We start from the raw sequence: 19,706 nt of genomic DNA on the forward strand, positions 1-19,706 counted from the left end.
GGGGATTGAACCCAGGGCTTGTACATGCTATGCAGACACTCTACCACTGAGCTACACTCCCAGTCTTGGGGCTTTGAGACAGGTCTCACCGTTAGCCTTGAAGATCCTCCTGCCTCAGCCTCCTGAGTGTTGAGATTACAAACCTGCAATCCCACACCTGTCCCAGGCACTGTCTTTTTAGACTCAAACACATACAATCTGATAAATACAAGAATACTGTGACTAAGAGCTGGTGAGATGTCTTAGTGGGTAAAAATGCTTGCCATGTAAGCCTGAGTTCAATCGCAAGAATCCATAAGGGAAGGGGATAATCAACTCCCAACAGTTGTCCTCTGACCTCACAAGCATATCCTGGACCACATGCATCCACATTCACACATCCATACATCAGTTGTCCTCTGACCTCACAAGTACATCCTGGCCCACATATATCCACACCCACACATCCATACACACAAATTTAAAAGTTAAAAAGAATACTGCAACTAATTGGCTGTTTCAAAATGAGAACGTTCCTTGAAAACTTGAGATAACCATTACCAAAATCACAATACCAATGATGACAAATTTTATACTGCCAAGGGTATGCTTTCAGCTAGAAATTCCACCCTGTCTAACTCTCGGTCCCCTTCCCACCACAGGCACTGCACTTGATGACCTGGAGGTGGAGGTAGTAGATCCAGTTCGTTCGTTCGTTCGTTCGTTCGTTCGTTCCTTCCTTCCTTCCTTCCTTCCATTCATTCATTTATTGGTCTTTTTAAAAAAAAATTTATGTGTATGAGTGTATTGCCTGCATGTATGTGAGTGCGCCTGTGTCGTGCAATGCTGTGAAGGTCAGAAGAGGACTTCAGATTCCCCTGGAACTGGAGTTAAGGACAGTTTGTATCTGCCATGTGGGTGCTAGAAATTGAAATCGGGTCCTCTGCAAGAGCAATCAGTGCTCTTAACCTCTGAGCTATCTCTCCAGCCCCATTTATTGGTCTTTTTGATACAGGGTCTCCCTGTAGTCCCAGCTGGCCCGAACTCGCTATATAGACCGGGCTGGCCTTCAACTCACAGAGATCCGCCTGCCTCTGCCTCCTGAGTGCTGGGACTAAAGGTGTGCACCACCATGCCCAGCACATCCAGTACTTTTGATTCATTTCGTTATAAACACTTTGAGGAAGAAGGTGAGATTATCCAACACTGTGTAAGTACACACGAATTGTCTATATACCTATGAGGCTAAAATAAAATCAACTAAAAGTATTATTAAAGGCAGAACTCATTGGAATTAAGTTAAGCAGTCTGCATTGTTTATACAAGGCCCAAAATCAATCTATGACCATTACTTGTCATATTTTAACTCACATATCGAAAGAGTACCAAAAGGAGTCTTAACACAGGACAAAAGCAAGCATCATACAAAGTTACTGTTTGTTTTTTTTTTTTTCCCCTTTGGTCTTTTGAGACAGGGTCTCCCTGCAGCCCCAGCTGGCCTGGAACTCACTATGTAGACCAGGCGGGCCTTGAACTCACAGAGATCCGCCTAGCTCTGCCTCTTGAGTGCTGGGATTAAAGGTGTGTGCCACCACAAGACAAAGTTACTGCTTATGGAAGAGAGGCCTACTTCTCAAGTGTCAGCAGGATGCGGACCGACAAATGCAGATGAGCAATTTAAAGTCAAGGCCAGTCCCATCCCCAGCACCAAAACAAGCCAGCAAACAGTCCATTCCAAAAGGGTCTCTACTGGAGAACCACATATTTCTACAGAATTTGATTCTGGAATATTTAATGACATGTGTGTAGATATTTCTACTACTGCCACTGTACCATATAGTAAATTCCTGACATGTACTCAAAATTAAATGTATAAAATGAAGGAAGGTTGGTGAACTACACAGGAAAACTTCCTAGGTTTCTCATCTGTAAAAGGATTAAGTTAGACTATATTAAGCTGAAGGCCAAAATGATTTCATGGTCCAACGTGAGTCTTCCTTACCACTGAAGGTGGTCTCTCTTTAAATGTAACTGCACGTCTCCAAGTGAGACTTATCAGTGAGCTGCACTGGCCCAGCATATACGGTGGGATCCAGGACTGGCAGTTTTCAGTCCTCTAGACAGCGCTTGTTCCAAAGCCCTGTTTACTCAGCTCTGCCTGGAGGAGGCTCAATTGTCAAGATCTCCTGGAACCCATGCCTTTTGCAGCACAGTACAATCAAGGCTCAAAACAAAACAAAACAAAAACCTCTCTTACAGGGTGGACTGCAACCACCTAGTAACCCTAAGACTTCCTGCAGTCTTTCTTATGCAGGAGGCAAAGTGCTTCTTTTTTTTTTGTCTTTTTGAGATAGGGTCTCCCTGTAGCCCCAGCTGTCCTTGAACTCACAGAGATCCGCCTGTCTTTGCCTCCCAAATGCTGGGATTAAAGGCGTGCGCTACCACACCCGGCCCATAGAGTGCTTCTTCTTCTTCTTTTTTTTTTTGGTCTTTTCGAAACGGGTTTTCCCTGTAGGCCCAGCCAGCCTAGAATTCACTATGTAGACCAGGCTGGCCTTGAATTCACAGGGATCCACTCACAGAGACCCACCTGCCTTTGCCTCCCAAGTGCTGGGACTACAGGCATACACCAACATGCCCGGCTAGAGTGCTTCTTTTTTAAAAGTAAAAAGCAGACCAGGCAACTCCCCTCAGAACGTTCCCTCCTCCACTCAGGGTGAAGAGAAAGTCCTTTCCCAGCACTCTGTCCCGCTGTCTTCCTACTCTAGCTCTGACACAGCGTGCAGGACCTCTGTACCAACTGCCCCTTCTGCCTGGGATGCTTGTCCCCTAGAAAAAAATTTTATTTATTATTACTGTACATACATGGAGGCGGGGACACACGTGTGATGATACACTAGTGGAGGTTGGAGGACGATTGTGGAGTGGCTCTCTCCTTCCACCTTTACATGGATTCTAGGAATCAAACTCAGGTTGCCCAGTTTATACAAGTTCCTTTACCACTGAGTGACCTCACTTACCCTCTACTTCGATTTTTCTTTTTCTATTTGAGACAGGGTCTCCCTGCAGCCCCAGCAGGCCTAGAACTCACCACACAGACCAGGCTGGCCTCACAGGATCTGCCTGCCTCTGCCTCCCAGTGCTGGGATTAAGGACATGGGCAACTATGCCTGGCTTTCAGCTTCCATTGCTTGCACAAATTTCACTTCCTCAAGAAGGCCTAACCTCACCATTCTATTTAAACCTAGATCTCAGGGCTGGAGAGATGGCTCGGAGCTCAGGAGTACTTGTTGTATGCCAAGGATCTTATCTGGCATGAACCAGGCCAGACTGTTCTAGCATAAGGGGCAGAACCACTCAGCAGTCTAGTCGGCAGATTAACAAGCTTATTTCACAACTAGCTCTTCTCCAGGGGAAACACAGCTTACTAAAAGGCATCCTCTATATACCCAGCCTAGAATCAATATTCCAACATACAGTCCATAGTGGAGGAGAACAGGCAGCAACTGAGCATGTTTCAGGCAACCAGAGCACCCACCTGCAGCACACAGGGACAACACACGGGGAGACACATGGGGACAGCACATGGAGGGCCGCACACAGGGACAGCACACGGGGGGGGCTGCACACAGGGACAGCACACAGGGGCAGCACACAGGGGCTGCACACAGGGACAGCACACAGGGGCTGCACACAGGGACGCACACGGGCTGCACACAGGGGCTGCACACAGGGACAGCACACAGGGGCTGCACACATGGACAGCACACAGGGCAGCCATGCTACCCACAGGTGTCCACTGTTGGGCATGGGAGTGCAGTAGTGGGAAAGATGGGCAAAGATAAGAGATCAAGACATGTCTAAACCACCATAACAGCATGATTAGAGCTAGGGGACAACAGGGTAGCAAGGAACACGGAGAAGCCTAGCACAGACAGGAGGAAGAAAAAGAGCAAACCTCTCTCCAAGAACACAAGCTTTCAGCTAGGCCTCAAAGCTTCTCTACTGTTCTTTGTGTTTGTTTTTTTGTTTTGTTTTGTTTTTGGTCTTTTTGAAACAGAGTATCCCTGTAGCTGCAGTTGGCCTGGCACTTGCTATGTACTAGGCTGGCCTCGAATTCACAGAGATCTGCCTGCCTCTGCCTCCCAAGTGCTGGGATTAAAGGCAAGTGCCACCACGCCCAGCTGTGTTTGTTTTTGAGACAAGGTTTCAAGTAGCTCAGGCTGGCCTCAAACTTCTGATTCTCCCCCCTCCACCTCCTGCATACTAGGATCACAGGCCTTGACCACCATGCCAGGGTTATGCACTGCTAGGGATGGAACCTAGATGCAAGCACTCTGCCAACTGAGCTACAGCCTCACCAGCCTTTCTCTACTGTCTTTAATCAATTCATCTAAGAAAAAGGTGGCATGTTACTGATTGTGACAAAACCTGAGCATTATTTTCTTAAGATATATAACTTACTGAGACTTTGTGAGTCACCTAAGACATCTGCACAGGGCTTCACTAACCACCAGGAACATTGCAACAGACCTCTTGGATAACAATGAAACACCCTGCAAACAAAAGCCAGGCCTGGGGATACAAGTCTGTAATCCCAGGTCCTCAGGCAGCTGAGGCTAGGAGTTTGAGACCACCCTGAGCAGCACTGTGAAACATCTCCAAACACAAAGTAATATCAAAATCCTGCAAACAGAAAGCATAGCACCAGCTAACTGATCAGCCTTCTCCCAGACGCTTCCCTTCTACTATTAGCTATGTGTGTTTGAAACCTAACTTCAAAGGAAAAAAGCATTTCTGTAGGTTCAACAACCAGGCTGGGTATCTCTTCCATCATTACTACCAAGTGTGCATACACATACACTAAGAAAAATGCAGAATTCATGAACATATAATTCTTATCACCCAAGTACAAAAGAAGAATCAATGGTTAGCCCCTGAACAAAAGTTTCCATTACATCCAAACTTGTTCTGTGCACATTTCCTTGTTTCATGTTGTCTGGAATAAACTTCAATCTCTATGCCCCAGGTCTAACTGTGTTTTCTTTGAGGTGTTCCTGCATGAAACTTCTCTGAGTCTACCATGACATACATATGGAAGTCAGAGAGCGACTTGTGGGAACTGGTTCACTCCCCCACTGTGGGTTCCAGGGATCAAACTCAGGTCATCAGGCTTGCATAGCATGCGTTCTTGGTCACTAAGCCGTCCTTAATCCCATATGTTGTTTATGTTGTTTACGTTTAACCTCTTTAATGAGACTGTAAGCAACTGGGAGAAAGAGACGATCTTTAGTTTGGGCATCTTACTCAGACAGAACACGGGAGAAGGCTAGCAGGCTTTCACATGGCCATCACAACCTTGGAGCAAAGAAGCACGTTGTAGGAAACAGATTCCGAGTCAGAACACTAAGGATGGAAGCAGTTTTATACATAATGAAGGTAATCTTGTTCAATGTTTCCTCACCTGACAATTAGAGATAATAATACCTACTTCACAGCGCTGTTGTGTCAGATGAGTACTTTCATGTTCAAGCCCTCTATAAACCTCGAGATGCTACTAAAAAAACTAAGCTAACATTATAGAATATCTACATGTTTCACAGTTTTGGTCACATGCTTAAAACCATGTTCTTGAACAAAGGGCACATTTCTAAATGTCAAGAATCCAAAACAAGAGATCTGAAATCAGACACTAATAAGAGCTTCATTACATAGTCTTGTTCCTGAAAGAAATCTTAAATCCATTTCTAATTTTCTTTTTTGAGCATTTACTTTATTTTTAATTTTTTAAAATTAGGCATGTGTCTGTATATGTGCATATGAGTGTGGGTGGCCAAGGGTGTGGGATCCCCTGGAGCTGGAGTTATAGGTGGTTGTGAGCAGCCTAATGCAGATGCTGGGAACTGAACCTGGATCCTCTAGAAGAGCAGTACATGCTCTTAACCATTGAGCCATCTTTCCAGCCCCAAAACATTTTTTTTTTTTTTTTAAAAAAAACATGTTAACATGAATCCAGGAGAAAAACTGCCTCTGCTAAAATGAAATCTTCCCCCAAATCCCTACTGAATATTATAGCGTCTGTGAGCATGGGTAGGGAGCTATAACAGCCTTACCACACAAAAGGAAAGCTTTTCATCCCTTCTCCAGCCACACTCCCTTGCCAGGCCCTTTGATCTCTTCTTTGGGGAAACCTCAGCTTGTAAAGTCCTCAACAGCCAGTCCCTACTCTCCACAGCTCTTACCCAACCTGCCCCACCACTTTTGCCCTCAGCTCACACTGGGTCACAGTCTGAGCTCTCTCAGTCTTTGCAACTCTCACTCACCAAGACCAGGGAGCACTTTTCACAACCTTTTCTGAAGACACCCAGCATCTGGGGCAGGGGGCTGCATCTGGGGTGGGGGCTGCCAGGCTGTGGCCATTCTTGCATTCATCTCTCCAAACAACACTTGCAGGTCTGTTACTGTCCTAAATACTGACAAGTCAGCAAAGAAGACCCACACCACTCTAACAAAGCTCACAAGATGAGGGAGGGGACAGATACACAGCAGAAACATCAGCAGAGTTAAACTACGCAGGGTAGGACAGAGAGTGACAGGTCACTGTTCACAGCTGAGCTGGGGAGGAAGCAAAGAGCTATTGAGGCCGCTGAATGGGGTCCCAAGGGAAAGGAGGGCCCATCAGCAAACAGGAAGTTCTTACCACGGCTGTAGACCAGGCAGAGGTTTTGTTGGGAATGTGGCTGATTGTCTGACTAGAGGAAGAACACCAGCCAGAGAGACAGGAGGGGAAAGAGGGTCACATGAGATTAGTTAAGGCTGCACAGACCTGAGCTTCTCCAAATTTACCACACTGCTTTACGTGTGATCATTTAAATTGTGCTTCTTGGGGTGCAGCAACAGCTCAGTGGCTAGAGCGCGAGCACCGGCTGCTCTTACAGAGCAGAGAAACCCAGGTTTAATCCCCAGTAACCATGTGGCGGCTGACAACTGTCCCTCAGGTTCCAGAGGATCCGGCACCCTCTTCTGTTCTCCTCAGGCATTGTACAACATGGGTGTACTTATGTACGTGCAAGCAATACACCCATATGAATTTGAAAGAAATATTTTTTTAAAGTCTCAACTTAGTGATTGGAGGCTCTGTGTCTGCGTATTCCTCAGTGATGACAACCATGCCCCACAGCGGATGGGCATTCAAATATTTAGTGAGTAAAAATCAGCAAGATGTAAACTCAGAAATCTTGTCCTCCACAGGTGGAAGGCAGGAGGGGGATCAACTGCTCACAGGCTTTCACTAAAATGAGGCCTGCGGATCTTCTGTGAGATCACATCAGAATGCAAGACCCACTTGTGTCTCTCCAAGAAGGGAGCAGAACAGTTGGTAGAGTGTTTGCCTAGCATGCACGATGTCCAGGATTCTACCCCCAACACTGCATAGACTGGATGTGGTGGCTCACATCTATAATCCCAGTGCTTAGGAAGGAGGCAGGAGGAACACAAGTTCAAGGTCATTCTTGGCTACATGGGGAGTTTGCAGTCTCAAAACAAATTAAAAATGAAGCAGACATGCAGAGCCCAGTGTAAGAGCTCAGGGATGGGAAGTTGTAAAATATGGAGGAAGTGGGAAGGGTCATTTCTGTTCAACCCATGACTCATCAGTTCTCCTGAAACTTGAGGAAACTAAATCCAGGAAGAGTCCAAAAACTCACTGCCTGCTCAGCTTAAACAGAGAATAGCTACTGTTAAGAACGGCTGGAAGTCACAGCTTATTCCGGACTTTCTAACACTGGCTATTGAAACTTTCCACATTTCTGAGTGTTTGCAGCACAGAAAACAGGAGAAGTGCTCAAATGACCTCAGGTGCCTAAAGACCCAGACGTGCCTTTATGAACACGTGCACCAGCCCGTCCACATCACAAAGCAGTCACGACTGGAGACGCTCATTTCCAAGCCAGCTCAGCACCACGTGCTGTTGTCACACACAAACGCACCACCCACTGTTCCTTTCCAGACCTATGTGGTCTAACAAATGAAGCAAAACACTGAGTTGTGAGATGAAATGAGAAGTGATGACAGGAACACAAAGACACAACCCCCGAGGAGCATGATCAAAAGTCAACTGTACACTTAAAATTACAGCTTTGCTAATTAGCATGGGCAGTTCACGCTCAAAACCTGAGCCTGTTGTGAAGTCTTAAAACCACTCTAGTTCTCAGTGCTTGCTGTGGGTGCAAATGCTCCAGGAGATACGGGTATGTTTCACCACAGGCCTCAGCACACTGTTATATAATGCTGAGCCTCATTCTTGTTATTTGTCTGGCCTTGAAGGTACTTACATTTTTCAGGTCCACTCTAAAATGACTCTGGAAAATGCTGCGTAAACATCATGATGAATAAAGGCTCAATTTTCACTGATACCAGCAGCCCCAAAAATAAAACATTTTCCTTACATTCATCATTCATTTCAGAGTATTCTCGGGGATAATAACTACCTGCAGGGCATTCTGCACACAAGAGGCAGTTTACAAGAGTAGGCCGGGCGTGGTGGCGCACACCTTTAATCCCAGCACTCAGGAGGCAGAGGCAGGCAGATCTCTGGGAGTTCAAGGCCAGCATGGTCTACATAGTGAGTTCCAGGACAGCTGGGGCTACAGGGAGACCCTGTCTCAAAAAGACCCACCCCCACCAAAAAAAAGAAAAAAAAAGAATAGTCAGAACCCAGGGAGTTAAACACAGAAAATAGACGCCTGCTCCACAGCCATGAGGTGTTTTGCTATACCAGTGCTGTCTACCAATGCTACCTGGCACCCTACCAGAAGCCTGAACAGTGGGCCCACCTGACCATCAACCAGAATCTTTAAACCATGAGGTATAAGCAACTTTTTTCTCTTGATGTAAGTTAATTTCCTCCAGCCTTCCATTACAGTGATGGAAAACTGACACAGAAAGGTAAGGAAGAATGGTACTGATCACAATTCTGTCTGGCTTTTGTAGAAATGCCAAAATCTGAACAGGATCAACTGTAACTGTACTCAAGGTGTTCCTCTGTTTATGCTACGGCATCTGTGAGGTGGAGATGGGTTTGTCTTGGTCTCCTTGCCTCTTGCTGTGGTAAAATACCCTGAGAAAAGCAACTTAAGGAAGAAAGGTTTGCTCGGGCTCACAGCACAGTGCACTGGCTATGACAGTGTGAAGCCCCAGCAGTAGGAACTGGGGAGCCTAGCACGCAGCATCCACAATCAAGTAGACAATGTGATGCTAGCGCCGGCTACATTCTGTCTTATACAGTCCCAGACTCCCTACCTAGAAAACTGCCCACAGTAAGACAGATCTTCCCACACGAGTTATTATAATCAGGAAGATCCCATAGGCATGCTCAGAGGCCATCTCCAGGTGATTCTAGGTTCTGTCTAGTTGACAGTGAACACAGGGGTACTGATCAGACACTGGCCTAGCAGCTGTGGTAGAAGCTGGACATGCACTGAAATGCCTGTTGGAATCTGTCTCACACTCACACATGTGCTACCTTGCCATGTGTAGGCATTCACGACCAATGGCACAAACCTTGTTGGTGTGGTCAGGTGCCAGCAGACAAAAGCCCCCTCTGAGGTCAATTCTGTACAGCTTCTTATGCCTTGGTGGTTAGGGTTAGGGTGCCCTCAGTGGTAAGTGGCTCTCAACAGCCATGTACCAACTTTCCCTCCTTTCTTGTTTTCTCTAGTCCTTTCCTGTTCTTTCTGAGACCCCCAGGCTCTACTTTCCAGGTGGATCCAGGCTAGAGCAATAGACTATGACCAGATGGGGGAAGCCTTTTCCAACACGAAGGGTCTGGCATCTGCTCTAGTACAAAAGCTTAGTATTTCAAAGATCAGGATGTAGCTTTAATATCATCTCCCTCACAGTCATGTGGGATAAGAGATAAGACCTGAGCACCAATATATTTCTTGAAGAGCACCTTTAAAAGCTAGGAGAGGGGCTGAAGAGATGGCTCAGTGGTTAAGAGCACTGGCTGTTCTTGCAGAGGACCTGGGTTCAATTCCCAGCACCCACATGGTGGCTAACAACCAACCACCCATAACTCCAGTTTCAGAGGATCTGACACCCTCTTCTGACCTCCAAAGGGCACTGCATGACACAGCTGCACGTACACATATGCAGGCAATACACTCATACACATAAAATTAAAATATTAAAAAAAAAATCTACAAGAGGCAATTTAAGAAGAAAAACATTTTAGTCAAAATGTCCTCTATTCCCTTCTCAGTGGAACTTTTCTAAGGACTCATCCTGACTCTCTGAAAGGGCTACACTGTACCTGAAAAGATGAAAATGCTAATCTGTAACCCCTTACCATACCCCCCCCCCAAGAGTTTTATAATGGGAAAGAAAAATCCTCTCCACCTGAATACCATTAACCAGCTGAGGAGAAGCAGGGGCTGCTCAACCCCACCCTGTAGCTGAGGCTATAGATGCAAAAGATTCACTCACACGTCATTGAACTCCTCCAGGGACCTTGCAGGTGTAAAAACATCCAGTAGACCAATCACCTGTGAGAACACATAAATATCAAAGAGTAAGTAAACCCTGGGCTTAACTCAGTTCAGTACCTGTCAGGTCTTAATGGCTTCAGGTGGAACTAATTCTAAGTCCAGCTACATCCCTCAGTTGCTTTACCACACCATGTACTTAGTGCTCCAACTGATTTTTTACCCAAATCATGTTTGTTTTCTATATGTTAACATCAGTACTTTGGGGGTAAAGGGTGGCGGGACTGAGACAAAGTCTCATGTGACCCAAGCTGGCCTGGAACTACTGACCTTCTGCCTCTACCACCCGACTGCTGGGACTATAACTGACACGCATCACCACACCTGGCCCATCATTGTTCATAAACCTCATTTTACCATGAAAAATTTGCATCTCTTTGGAATTTGTTCACATAGCCAATGGTTTATCAGAAGGTAAAAAAAGAATCAGAGTTCCTGACTACATACTGAAGTGAGCAGGGAAAACATCACACCTCCACTGCTGCTAGCACACCGGTCTGCTTTTTAAAATGCATCCATGAAAATAAAGACGTCAAAACTGACACTCTCTGCAGGCTGGGGAGATTTGATTTCTAGCACCCATGTAGAAAAGACAGATGCCAGCAGTGTGTGCCTATTCCCAGTACCAGGAGGCAGAGGCAGGCGGATCTCTGTGAGATCTAGGCTAGCCTGGAATACACAGCAAGTTCTAGGCCAGCTGTGGCTACAGAAGACCCTGTCTCAAAAAGACCAAATAAAATAATTAATTTCCCATCAAATTTCAGCTTCATAAAAAGGAAAATATTTATACTTGTATTTAAAAGCTTACCAGAATTATACTTTTTTTTTCCTTTTTTTTTTTTTTTCCTTCTTCTTTTTTTCTTTTTTGGTCTTTTTGAGACAGGGTCTCTCTGTAGCCCCAGCTGTCCTGGAACTCACTATGTAGACCAGGCTGGCCTTGAACTCACAGAGATCTGCCTGGTAGAGGCCTTTTTTTTTTTAAAAAAAAACAAAAAACAAAAAACATGTTATTTTTTTTATGTGTATGAATGTATTACGTGCATGTAAGTGCACCTGTGTCATACAATGCCCAACAGAGGTCAGAAGAGGGCATCAGATCCCCTAGTACTGGAGTTATGAGCAGTTCTTAGCCGCCATGTGGGTGCTACGAATTGAACCTGGGTCCTCTGTAAGAGCAGCCAGTGCTCTTAACCACTGGGCCATCTCTCCAGCCCCACAGAAGCAGTTTTACTCTGAAGAACCAAGACTGTAGTACAGTTGACTGCTTTGGGGCACCATCCAGGTTTCAGCTGGCTCTAGCCTGACCTCCAAAAAAATCTGCGTAAAATTGAGTTCTTAGGGGCCAGAATGAGTATGCAGTCTTCTACACAAAAATACCTCTTGCGCACATGGGCAGTTTATTGTGAGTTATGATATTGAGTGACAGGTACACAGTCAGAGCATGGCTAACCAGAGCTAGAGGATGCCTGTGATGGCAGTCACTCTAGGCAGTCAGCTGGCTGGTTCTTGATTGAACTTGGGACCTTCTCTCATTAGCACCTGCTCTAAAGGGTGATTACTGAGAGGCAGTCTGCCAGCTGCTACCTTCTGCTGTCTGGCCAGTGAAGACAAGGCCTGCCTGTGTTTCTTGAAATTTAAAAATAATGAAGAGAGTTGCTGGGCGTGGTGGCGCATGGCTTTAATCCCAGCACTTGGGAGGCAGAGGCAGGTGGATCTCTGTGAGTTCAAGGCCAGCCTGGTCTACATAGTGAGTTCCAGGACAGCTGGGGCTACAGGGAGACCCTGTCTCAAAAAAACCAAAAGAAGAAGAAGAAAAAAAAATGAAGAGAATCCTCACAAATTTGATTAGGAGCCTTAGATTTAAACTTACCATGGTAGAACAAGAGATTGTTTAGGCATAGTTTTGTTAAAGACATTAAATATTGTATTTGGTTGATTGTGGAGCTTAAGTGGGTTTTTTTTTGGGGGGGGTGCCAATTTATTAAAAGTTTTATTTCTGTCTCACAACTTCCAGACCATTGTAGGGTAATCATCAGAGATACGTACTGGCAGTTTATTTGTAATATACATGGCCTTTCTCAAATTCGTAGGACACTGAAATCATAGCAGGAAAAGGCTGAACAGAACACAGTGCTCTAACCAACTGAGCAGCTGGCCAGGGAGTGCTTGGAATTAAGAGGAAACTTCTAGTTAAGATGTGAGAAATGGACAGATTATGGAGAAGTTCTAAAATGTCCTCTTTCATCTGTTTTAATGCTGAGAAACTTGTTTTACAGTATTTTACTTCTGGTTAATACTTCATACATACACAAAAAATAGAAGATGGCTACTTCATAAGTCCTCACACACAAAAAATTAAAATGTTTTGATTTACATGCATGAATTCATAAAATTATTTTTGACAGGGCTGGAGACATGGCTTAGCAGTTTAGAGCAATGGCTGCTCTTGCAGAGGAGCTGGGTTCTGTTTCTAATACATGAGGAATATCCTTCTGTAGCTCCAATTCCAGGGGATCCGCTGCCCTCTTCTGGCCTCTGTGGGCATTGCACACATGTGGTACACATACATACATGCAAAGCACTCACATACATAAAATAAAAACAAATCCGTCAGGTGTGGTGGCACACACCTTTAATCCCAGCACTTGGGAGGCAGAGGCAGGTGGATCTCTGTGAGTTCAAGGCCAGCCTGGTCTACATAGTGAGTTCCAGGACAGCTGGGGCTGCAGGGAGACCCTGTCTCAAAAAGACCAAAGAATAAAAAAAATAAAATAAAAAACATGATGGTGTATTTTTTAAAACATTTTATTATTTTTATTTTTATTTTTTATGTGTGTGCATGTATTGCCTGCACGTAGGTAAGTACACCCATGTCGTGCAAAGCCCTCAGAGGTCAGAAGAGGCCGTCGGATCCCCTGGAACTGTAGTTACAAACAGTTGTTAGCTGCCATGTGGGTGCTGGAATTTGAACCCAGGTCTTCTGCAAGAACAACCAGTGTTCTTAACCACTGAGCCATCTCTCCAGCCCCCCATGATGGTGTATTTAAAAACAAACAAACAACAAACAGCCTCTACATCATAAATGCCTAACATGTTTGCAGAATAGGTTGAAAGGTGAGACAATTTCTATATTAAGTCAGTGTTCTCTCGTCTCTTTCCATTCCCCTTCATTCAACCACCCGCCTACCCTATTTCAAAATACAAACCACTGGGGCTAGAGCAATGGCTCAACAGTTAAGACTACTTGGTGTTCTAGAGGACCTGAGTTCAGATTCCAGCACCCAACCTGGAGCTCACAACAGCTCCAGGAGATCTAACACACTCTTCTGGCACCACCCCCCCCAAATCTCATGTTCAATTCCTAACACCCATATGCCAATTAACAACCATCTTAACTCCAGTTCCAGAGGATACGACGCCCTCTTTCTGACCTCCATAGGCACTGCGTGACACAGGTGCACTTACATATATGCAGGCAATACACTCATACACATAAAAATAATAGGGGCTGAAAAATAATAGGGGCTGGAGAGATGGCTCAGTGGTTAAGAACACTGGTTGTTCTTGCAGAAGACCTGGGTTCAAATCCCAGCACCCACATGACAGCTAACAACTGTCTATAACTCCAGTCCCAGGGGATCTGATGGCCTCTTCTTTCTTCACAGGCATTGCACGACACGGGTGTACTTACCTACATGCAGGAAATACACTCATACACATAAAATAAAAATAAAAAACGAAATATTTTTTAAAATAATAAATAAAAATAATAAAATATTTAACAAAAACCTCACAATTACTCAAGTTCCTTGTTTATAACGCCACAGTGTTTGCATGTACAACTCATGTACAGACTAGCATTTAAATCACTCTAGAGAACTCAGAATGTCTGATACAATATGCATACTATGTGAACAGGTCCCTACTGCTTTGTTTAGGCATTCATTACCATGTAAAACTGCACATGGTCAGGAGAGCCTTGTGGCTGGCTGACACAGAATCCATGGATACAGTGGGCCAAAGGCCCCTTTCCTCAAAGCCTTCCAGTGGAATAACCCAAGGCAGTAGAAAATAGGTGTGGATCCCCTTTTGGTAATAGAGCCTTAAGCAATCCAGGAAAGGAGTATAAAGCCTCCTTTCTATACTCTAAGGAAATCACACTGCGCTTCATAATGTGTCCTTTTTTCAGTGTAAAACAAGTGTTTTCCCTGAAGAGGCTGGAGTGAAATGACAGCTCCAGGACTTAACACCTTCACCCTCAGATTCAGATCTGACACCAGAGCACCATAACCGAGCTGCAAACCAGCCTGGTGGCACGGCACTGGGTCATGCTTCTGTGGTACCAGAACCAGCACCGCAGGGCTCACTTACGTTCTCATGTTTCATGTGTTTCAGCAGCCGCAGCTCCCGGTAGGTCCGTTTGGCGTGAATGATGGACTGAAATGGCCGGGACAGCTTCTTCACCGCCACACGCAGGCCCGTTTTTGTATCAAAAGCAGCGCTAAGGTAGGAGGGAAACAACAACAACAAAAATCTACCGTTAAAAGCACTCCAAATACTTTTATTTTGGTCTTTTTGAGACAGGGTCTCCCTGTAGCCCCAGCTGTCCTGGAACTCACTATGTAGACCAGGCTGGCCTTGAACTCAACAGAGATCTGCCTGCCTCTGCCTCCCAAGTGCTGGGATTAAAGGCATGTGCCATCATGCCCGGCCCAAATACTATTTTTTAAATATTTTCAAAGACTATTTCATTTCCAAATTAAATGTGTGTTAAGATACAAAAAAACAGACTAGAAATTAAGACAATGACTTATAGTCCCGAGACCTAGAGAAGCTCCTGTTATTTCTGATGCCTCCTTCTAGTCTTTTCTGTATCTAAGTCAAGGGTTGTGAGATTGTCATAAAAGTCCAGGGAGTAGGCTTTAGACTTTGTGAACCCTAAGTAAGGTCTCTGCCGCAGCTCAGCTAGCCGCAGTTACAGTTGGAAAGGAGCCAGATAATGATAACCTTAAAAAGGGTGTGGCTACGTTCTAATAAACCTCATGAAAGCAAGCAGCTGCTCATCCAAAGGGGCAGACACTATGCACCAGAGCTGGGCTGCCTGCCCCTCTCCAGGCCTCTCTGCTACCTTGCACTACATGCTGGTCAGAGCAAAGACCTGGGAAACCTCCCTGCTTTCGGAACGAGCTGCCACAGACATTTCCTGAGCACTTTGTAGCAGCCAAAATACACTAGGGAAGAAGCCAAGAAACCCCAGTGTTCAGAGCTTCGGGAAGAGTGACAGACAAGAAAACACTTTCAGATAGTAGTGTGACCACAGAATCAAACCCAGATGCAATGAAGGGTCACAGACAGCAGCAATTTCTGTACTTAAGCTAGGGTGCCAGAACCTTCGCATGGAGCCTCATTCTTTAGCCCTCAATTTGCTTCGTGATAACACTCCTGAAAAACTCCAGTCTTTTCTGAACCACAAAGACACCGTGAATCCTGCCATCAGAGGGCGTGTTGTCTGCCCAGGTACTTCTGGGTGGCGTGGTTAGCTTTGTACCATTAAGACCACTATTTCCATCTGTTTCCCCCAAACCCCTGCTCCCAACCCTGACAAACCACCCGCTCTGCTGCTGTTATCTACTGACTGGAATTATCCATCTCTTACTAAAAAGTCTCCCTCTGTTCCCAACTTTTGTCAACTTTCTTGGCAACTGCAACACCCAGGTGGAGGGCATATCCAGTGTCCTGTTTCCTGACCTCTCTAGGAAACGCCACGTCGTGTAGCCACCGTCAGGGTCACACCCCAGCCCTCTATCTGAACCCCAAACTGCCCCACCCACAGAACTCTGAATACCAACACCCTCTGGTACAAGGAACAACACTGCTGACCTATCCATCACATCTTCAGCCCTCCCCTGTCTGCATCCCTCTAATTGCTCAATAGTGCTAAGTATCCCCCTGTATCCTTCCCCCTGGATAAAGTCTAACCTTGGATGACCCCAACCCTTTAGTTACCCATGTCTGATTCAAAGGTTAACTATGGTTGAAGAATGTTCAATCAGACAGGCTGGTTCAATTTTTAACTTCTGATCATACTTTTAAATATGCCCTAATAGCGCCTCTCTTTTCTCATCAGGTCACTTACTACTCCAAAGTGTCACTTGACTTCACTCTCTCTCAAACCTCCAACTCCCTGCAAAGCTGCCCTTGCCTAGAAAAAATAGAATGCATCAATGCACACTCCACCCCCTAACCCTAGATCCATGCAGGCTCCACCCCCAACTCCAGCTTCCTGTAGGCTCCACCCCAACTCCAACTCCCCTGTAGACTCCACCCCCTTATCTAGCTCCCTGTAGGCTCCACCCCCAACTCCAGCTCCCCTGTAGACTCCACCCCCTAACTCTAGCTCCCTGTAGGCTCCACCCCCAACTCCAGCTCCCTGTAGGCTCCACCCCGCAACTCCAGCTCCCTGTAGGCTCCACCCCCAACTCCAGCTCCCTGTAGGCTCCACCCCCAACTCCAGCTCCCTGTAGGCTCCACTCCCTAATTCCAGCTCCATGCAGGCTGCTGCGCTCAGGTTCATCTCCTCCACCCTTTTGCTCTAATGCATCACACTCCTTCTGATCAGAAGGCCTCAATACATGTTTTAGAGCCATTCCTGCATCTTCATGGACTTCATCTCTATATTCTCTTTGCATTACCAATTCACTCTGGGTGTGTGTGTGTGTATGTGTGTGTGTGTGTGTGTGTGTTACTGAGAACTGAACCCAGGGCCTTGTGCATGCTGTGCAAGCACTCTACCACTGAGCTAGATCACCAGACCTCTAATGAATTGGCATAAATATGCTCTAAAAATTTCCCATCCCCATTAGCAAGCTTCTATGATGGCTCGCCATCACAGTTCAAAGTTCTCCAAAATTTGGAAATTCTCAAAGAATGGGATTCAGTAGTGTTGATTTCATCTGGGAATTTATATGAAAATTCCCAGGCACCATACCAGAGTTTCAAATCAGAACCTCTGAACAGAGTCCAGTGATTTGTATTTTTTCAAACCCTTCACGAACTTCCTGTGCTCCTAAACTACACCTCTGCCATCCAAAACGAGAGCTCCTAAACTACACCTCTGCTATCCAAAGTGTGCTTCCTGGACCAGCAGCCTTGACATGACCTGGAAACTCCTAGGAAGGCAGAATCTTGGCCTCTCAAATGAGTATCTGACAAATCTTCAGGTGATGCACACAGCTCTACACAAGCTACCTCTTAACTCCCGTTCTTCCAACCATACCACTACAATTGCTTGTTCCAGGTTCATTAACAGCTTCTGTAACCAAGTCCAAGGCCACAGTTCTGGATGAGCAACTTGACATGGCTGCTACTTCTCCTTCCCTATAGGAGTCCACGTCAACATTTTTATAGGCTTGCGAGGACCTCTGTCTGCACTGAGTGCTGTCCTCCTCCCTATGATGGAGTTCTTCAGGGGAGGATCCTGGGCTTCTTTTACCTTCTCCTAGACATCTCTAAACCTGTGCTATAGTATGAAAAGTCCTCTACAACAGGCTCTCGTGTTAAACGTTTGACTCCCAGCTGCTGGCACTATTTTGGAAGTTTCTTTTCTTCCTTCCTTCATTTTTTTTTTGGGGGGGGGTGCTCTGTTTTGTTGAGACAGGATTTCGTGCAGCCCAGGCTGGCCTCAAACTTGCTATGTAGCTGAGGATGACCTTGAACTCCTGATCCTAGGGTTACATATATGGTACTTGGGAGATTCTTGAAAATTTAGATGATGGCTCAGTGTGTGCTGTGTGTTGTGTGTGTGTGTATGCTTCCAAACAAGCCTAATGACCTGAGTTCAATCCCTGGAACTCACATGGTAGAAGGAGAAAACTGACTCCTAAAAATGTCTTCTGACCTCACACATACACGTGACACAGGCATGTATACACACACACACACACACACACAAATTTTTTTTTCCTTTAAATTTAGGAGGTGGGGGCCTCCCAAGAAGTAGGTCACTACAGATTGTTATCTTTCCCCTGTCTTTCTTGTCCCTCTGCTTCCTCTATGCCAAGAAGTGAGGAGCAGCCTAAGTCACACCCTCCAGTAGGATGCTCTACTCAAGTACATGGAGCCAGGCAACCATGGACTAAAGCCTTTGAAATGGTGACTCAAAAGTAGATCTTTCCTCCTTTAAACTATTTCTGTAGGGTATTTGGTTACAGAGATGACAAAAGTATACAACACATGATTTCAAATTAAATGCCATCTATATATTATGAACTCTCAAAGCTGTGTCTCTTCCCCAATATCTTCTCTAGGTTGCCTGCATGCCAGGCATTTTCATTTGAAAGACACGTAAGCACTTTGAACTCATCAAGTTGAAAACACCCAGAACTACTCCTCTCCTGTCACTGCTACACCAGGTAAAGGGATCACCCCTCTAACTGCTCAAGTCAGACATGTGAGTGTTATCCTTGCTCAGCGGATAGAGATGCTTGCTGAATTCGATCCCCAGGACCCATATGGTAAAAGAGAAATGACTCCCACAAGTTGTTCTCTGACTTCCACACTTATGTTGTGGCATGCATGTCTATTCCCCTCTGCATGCTAACTAAATGCAATTCTAAAATGAATAAAAATAAAACAAAAATTAGACCACATAATGCCTCTCTTTTAAGCTCTTGGCATACAAAATAAAATGCAAATTCCTTACCAAGGCCTATCAGACACAGATAAGATGGTGACTTGATGACCCCCCCACCCCCACTCCCCACAGGACCTGGGCTTGATGGCTTCTTTCAGTTCCTTTAAGTTCCTTACAGGCTGTTGCTAGTTCCTGCAACCCTACTCCCTAGTCCACTCCAGGACTAAATCTTTATTTAAGTACTGCTTAGATAACCCCTAAGAGAGAGACTCTTAAGAGGTCCAAAGCAGGCACTGTCAACTTTCACTGGCTCCTCTCCTTATCCTCACATAAAGAGAGGGGGAGGGAGAGATCATCTTTTCTCCCTTTGCTCTTATAAATGCATAAGAAAATAACTTCCTTCTCAGGAGCATACATGAACTTACTATTCTCTAAACTCAGTTCCCTAAACTGGCTTGAAAGTGGGGAAATGGCCTGTGGCTCCTATATGACCCAGTCTCTTCCACTTCTACTTCAGTCCCAGTACTATCCACCCCCACCCCCACCCCCAC

The 19,706-nt window shown here is 45.5% G+C and overlaps 1 protein-coding gene across 3 annotated transcripts in view; it reads right to left on the reverse strand.

Moving 5' to 3' along the window:
• Mapk14 (mitogen-activated protein kinase 14) overlaps positions 1-19,706 on the reverse strand; it is a 79,919-nt gene that overhangs the window by 27,683 nt on the left and 32,530 nt on the right. For all 3 annotated transcript variants that reach the window (XM_008840087.3, XM_008840086.2, XM_008840088.2), the window contains exons 2-3: positions 14,895-15,024; positions 10,465-10,523 (exon numbers count right to left, since the gene is read on the reverse strand). In XM_008840087.3, coding sequence (XP_008838309.1) covers positions 10,465-10,523; positions 14,895-15,024 — 189 coding nt within the window. The remainder of the gene's footprint in view (positions 1-10,464; positions 10,524-14,894; positions 15,025-19,706) is intronic.

The sequence above is a fragment of the Nannospalax galili genome, unplaced genomic scaffold (assembly GCF_000622305.1).
Source record: "Nannospalax galili isolate Female #2095 unplaced genomic scaffold, S.galili_v1.0 scaffold538, whole genome shotgun sequence".
NCBI lineage: Eukaryota > Metazoa > Chordata > Mammalia > Rodentia > Spalacidae > Nannospalax > Nannospalax galili.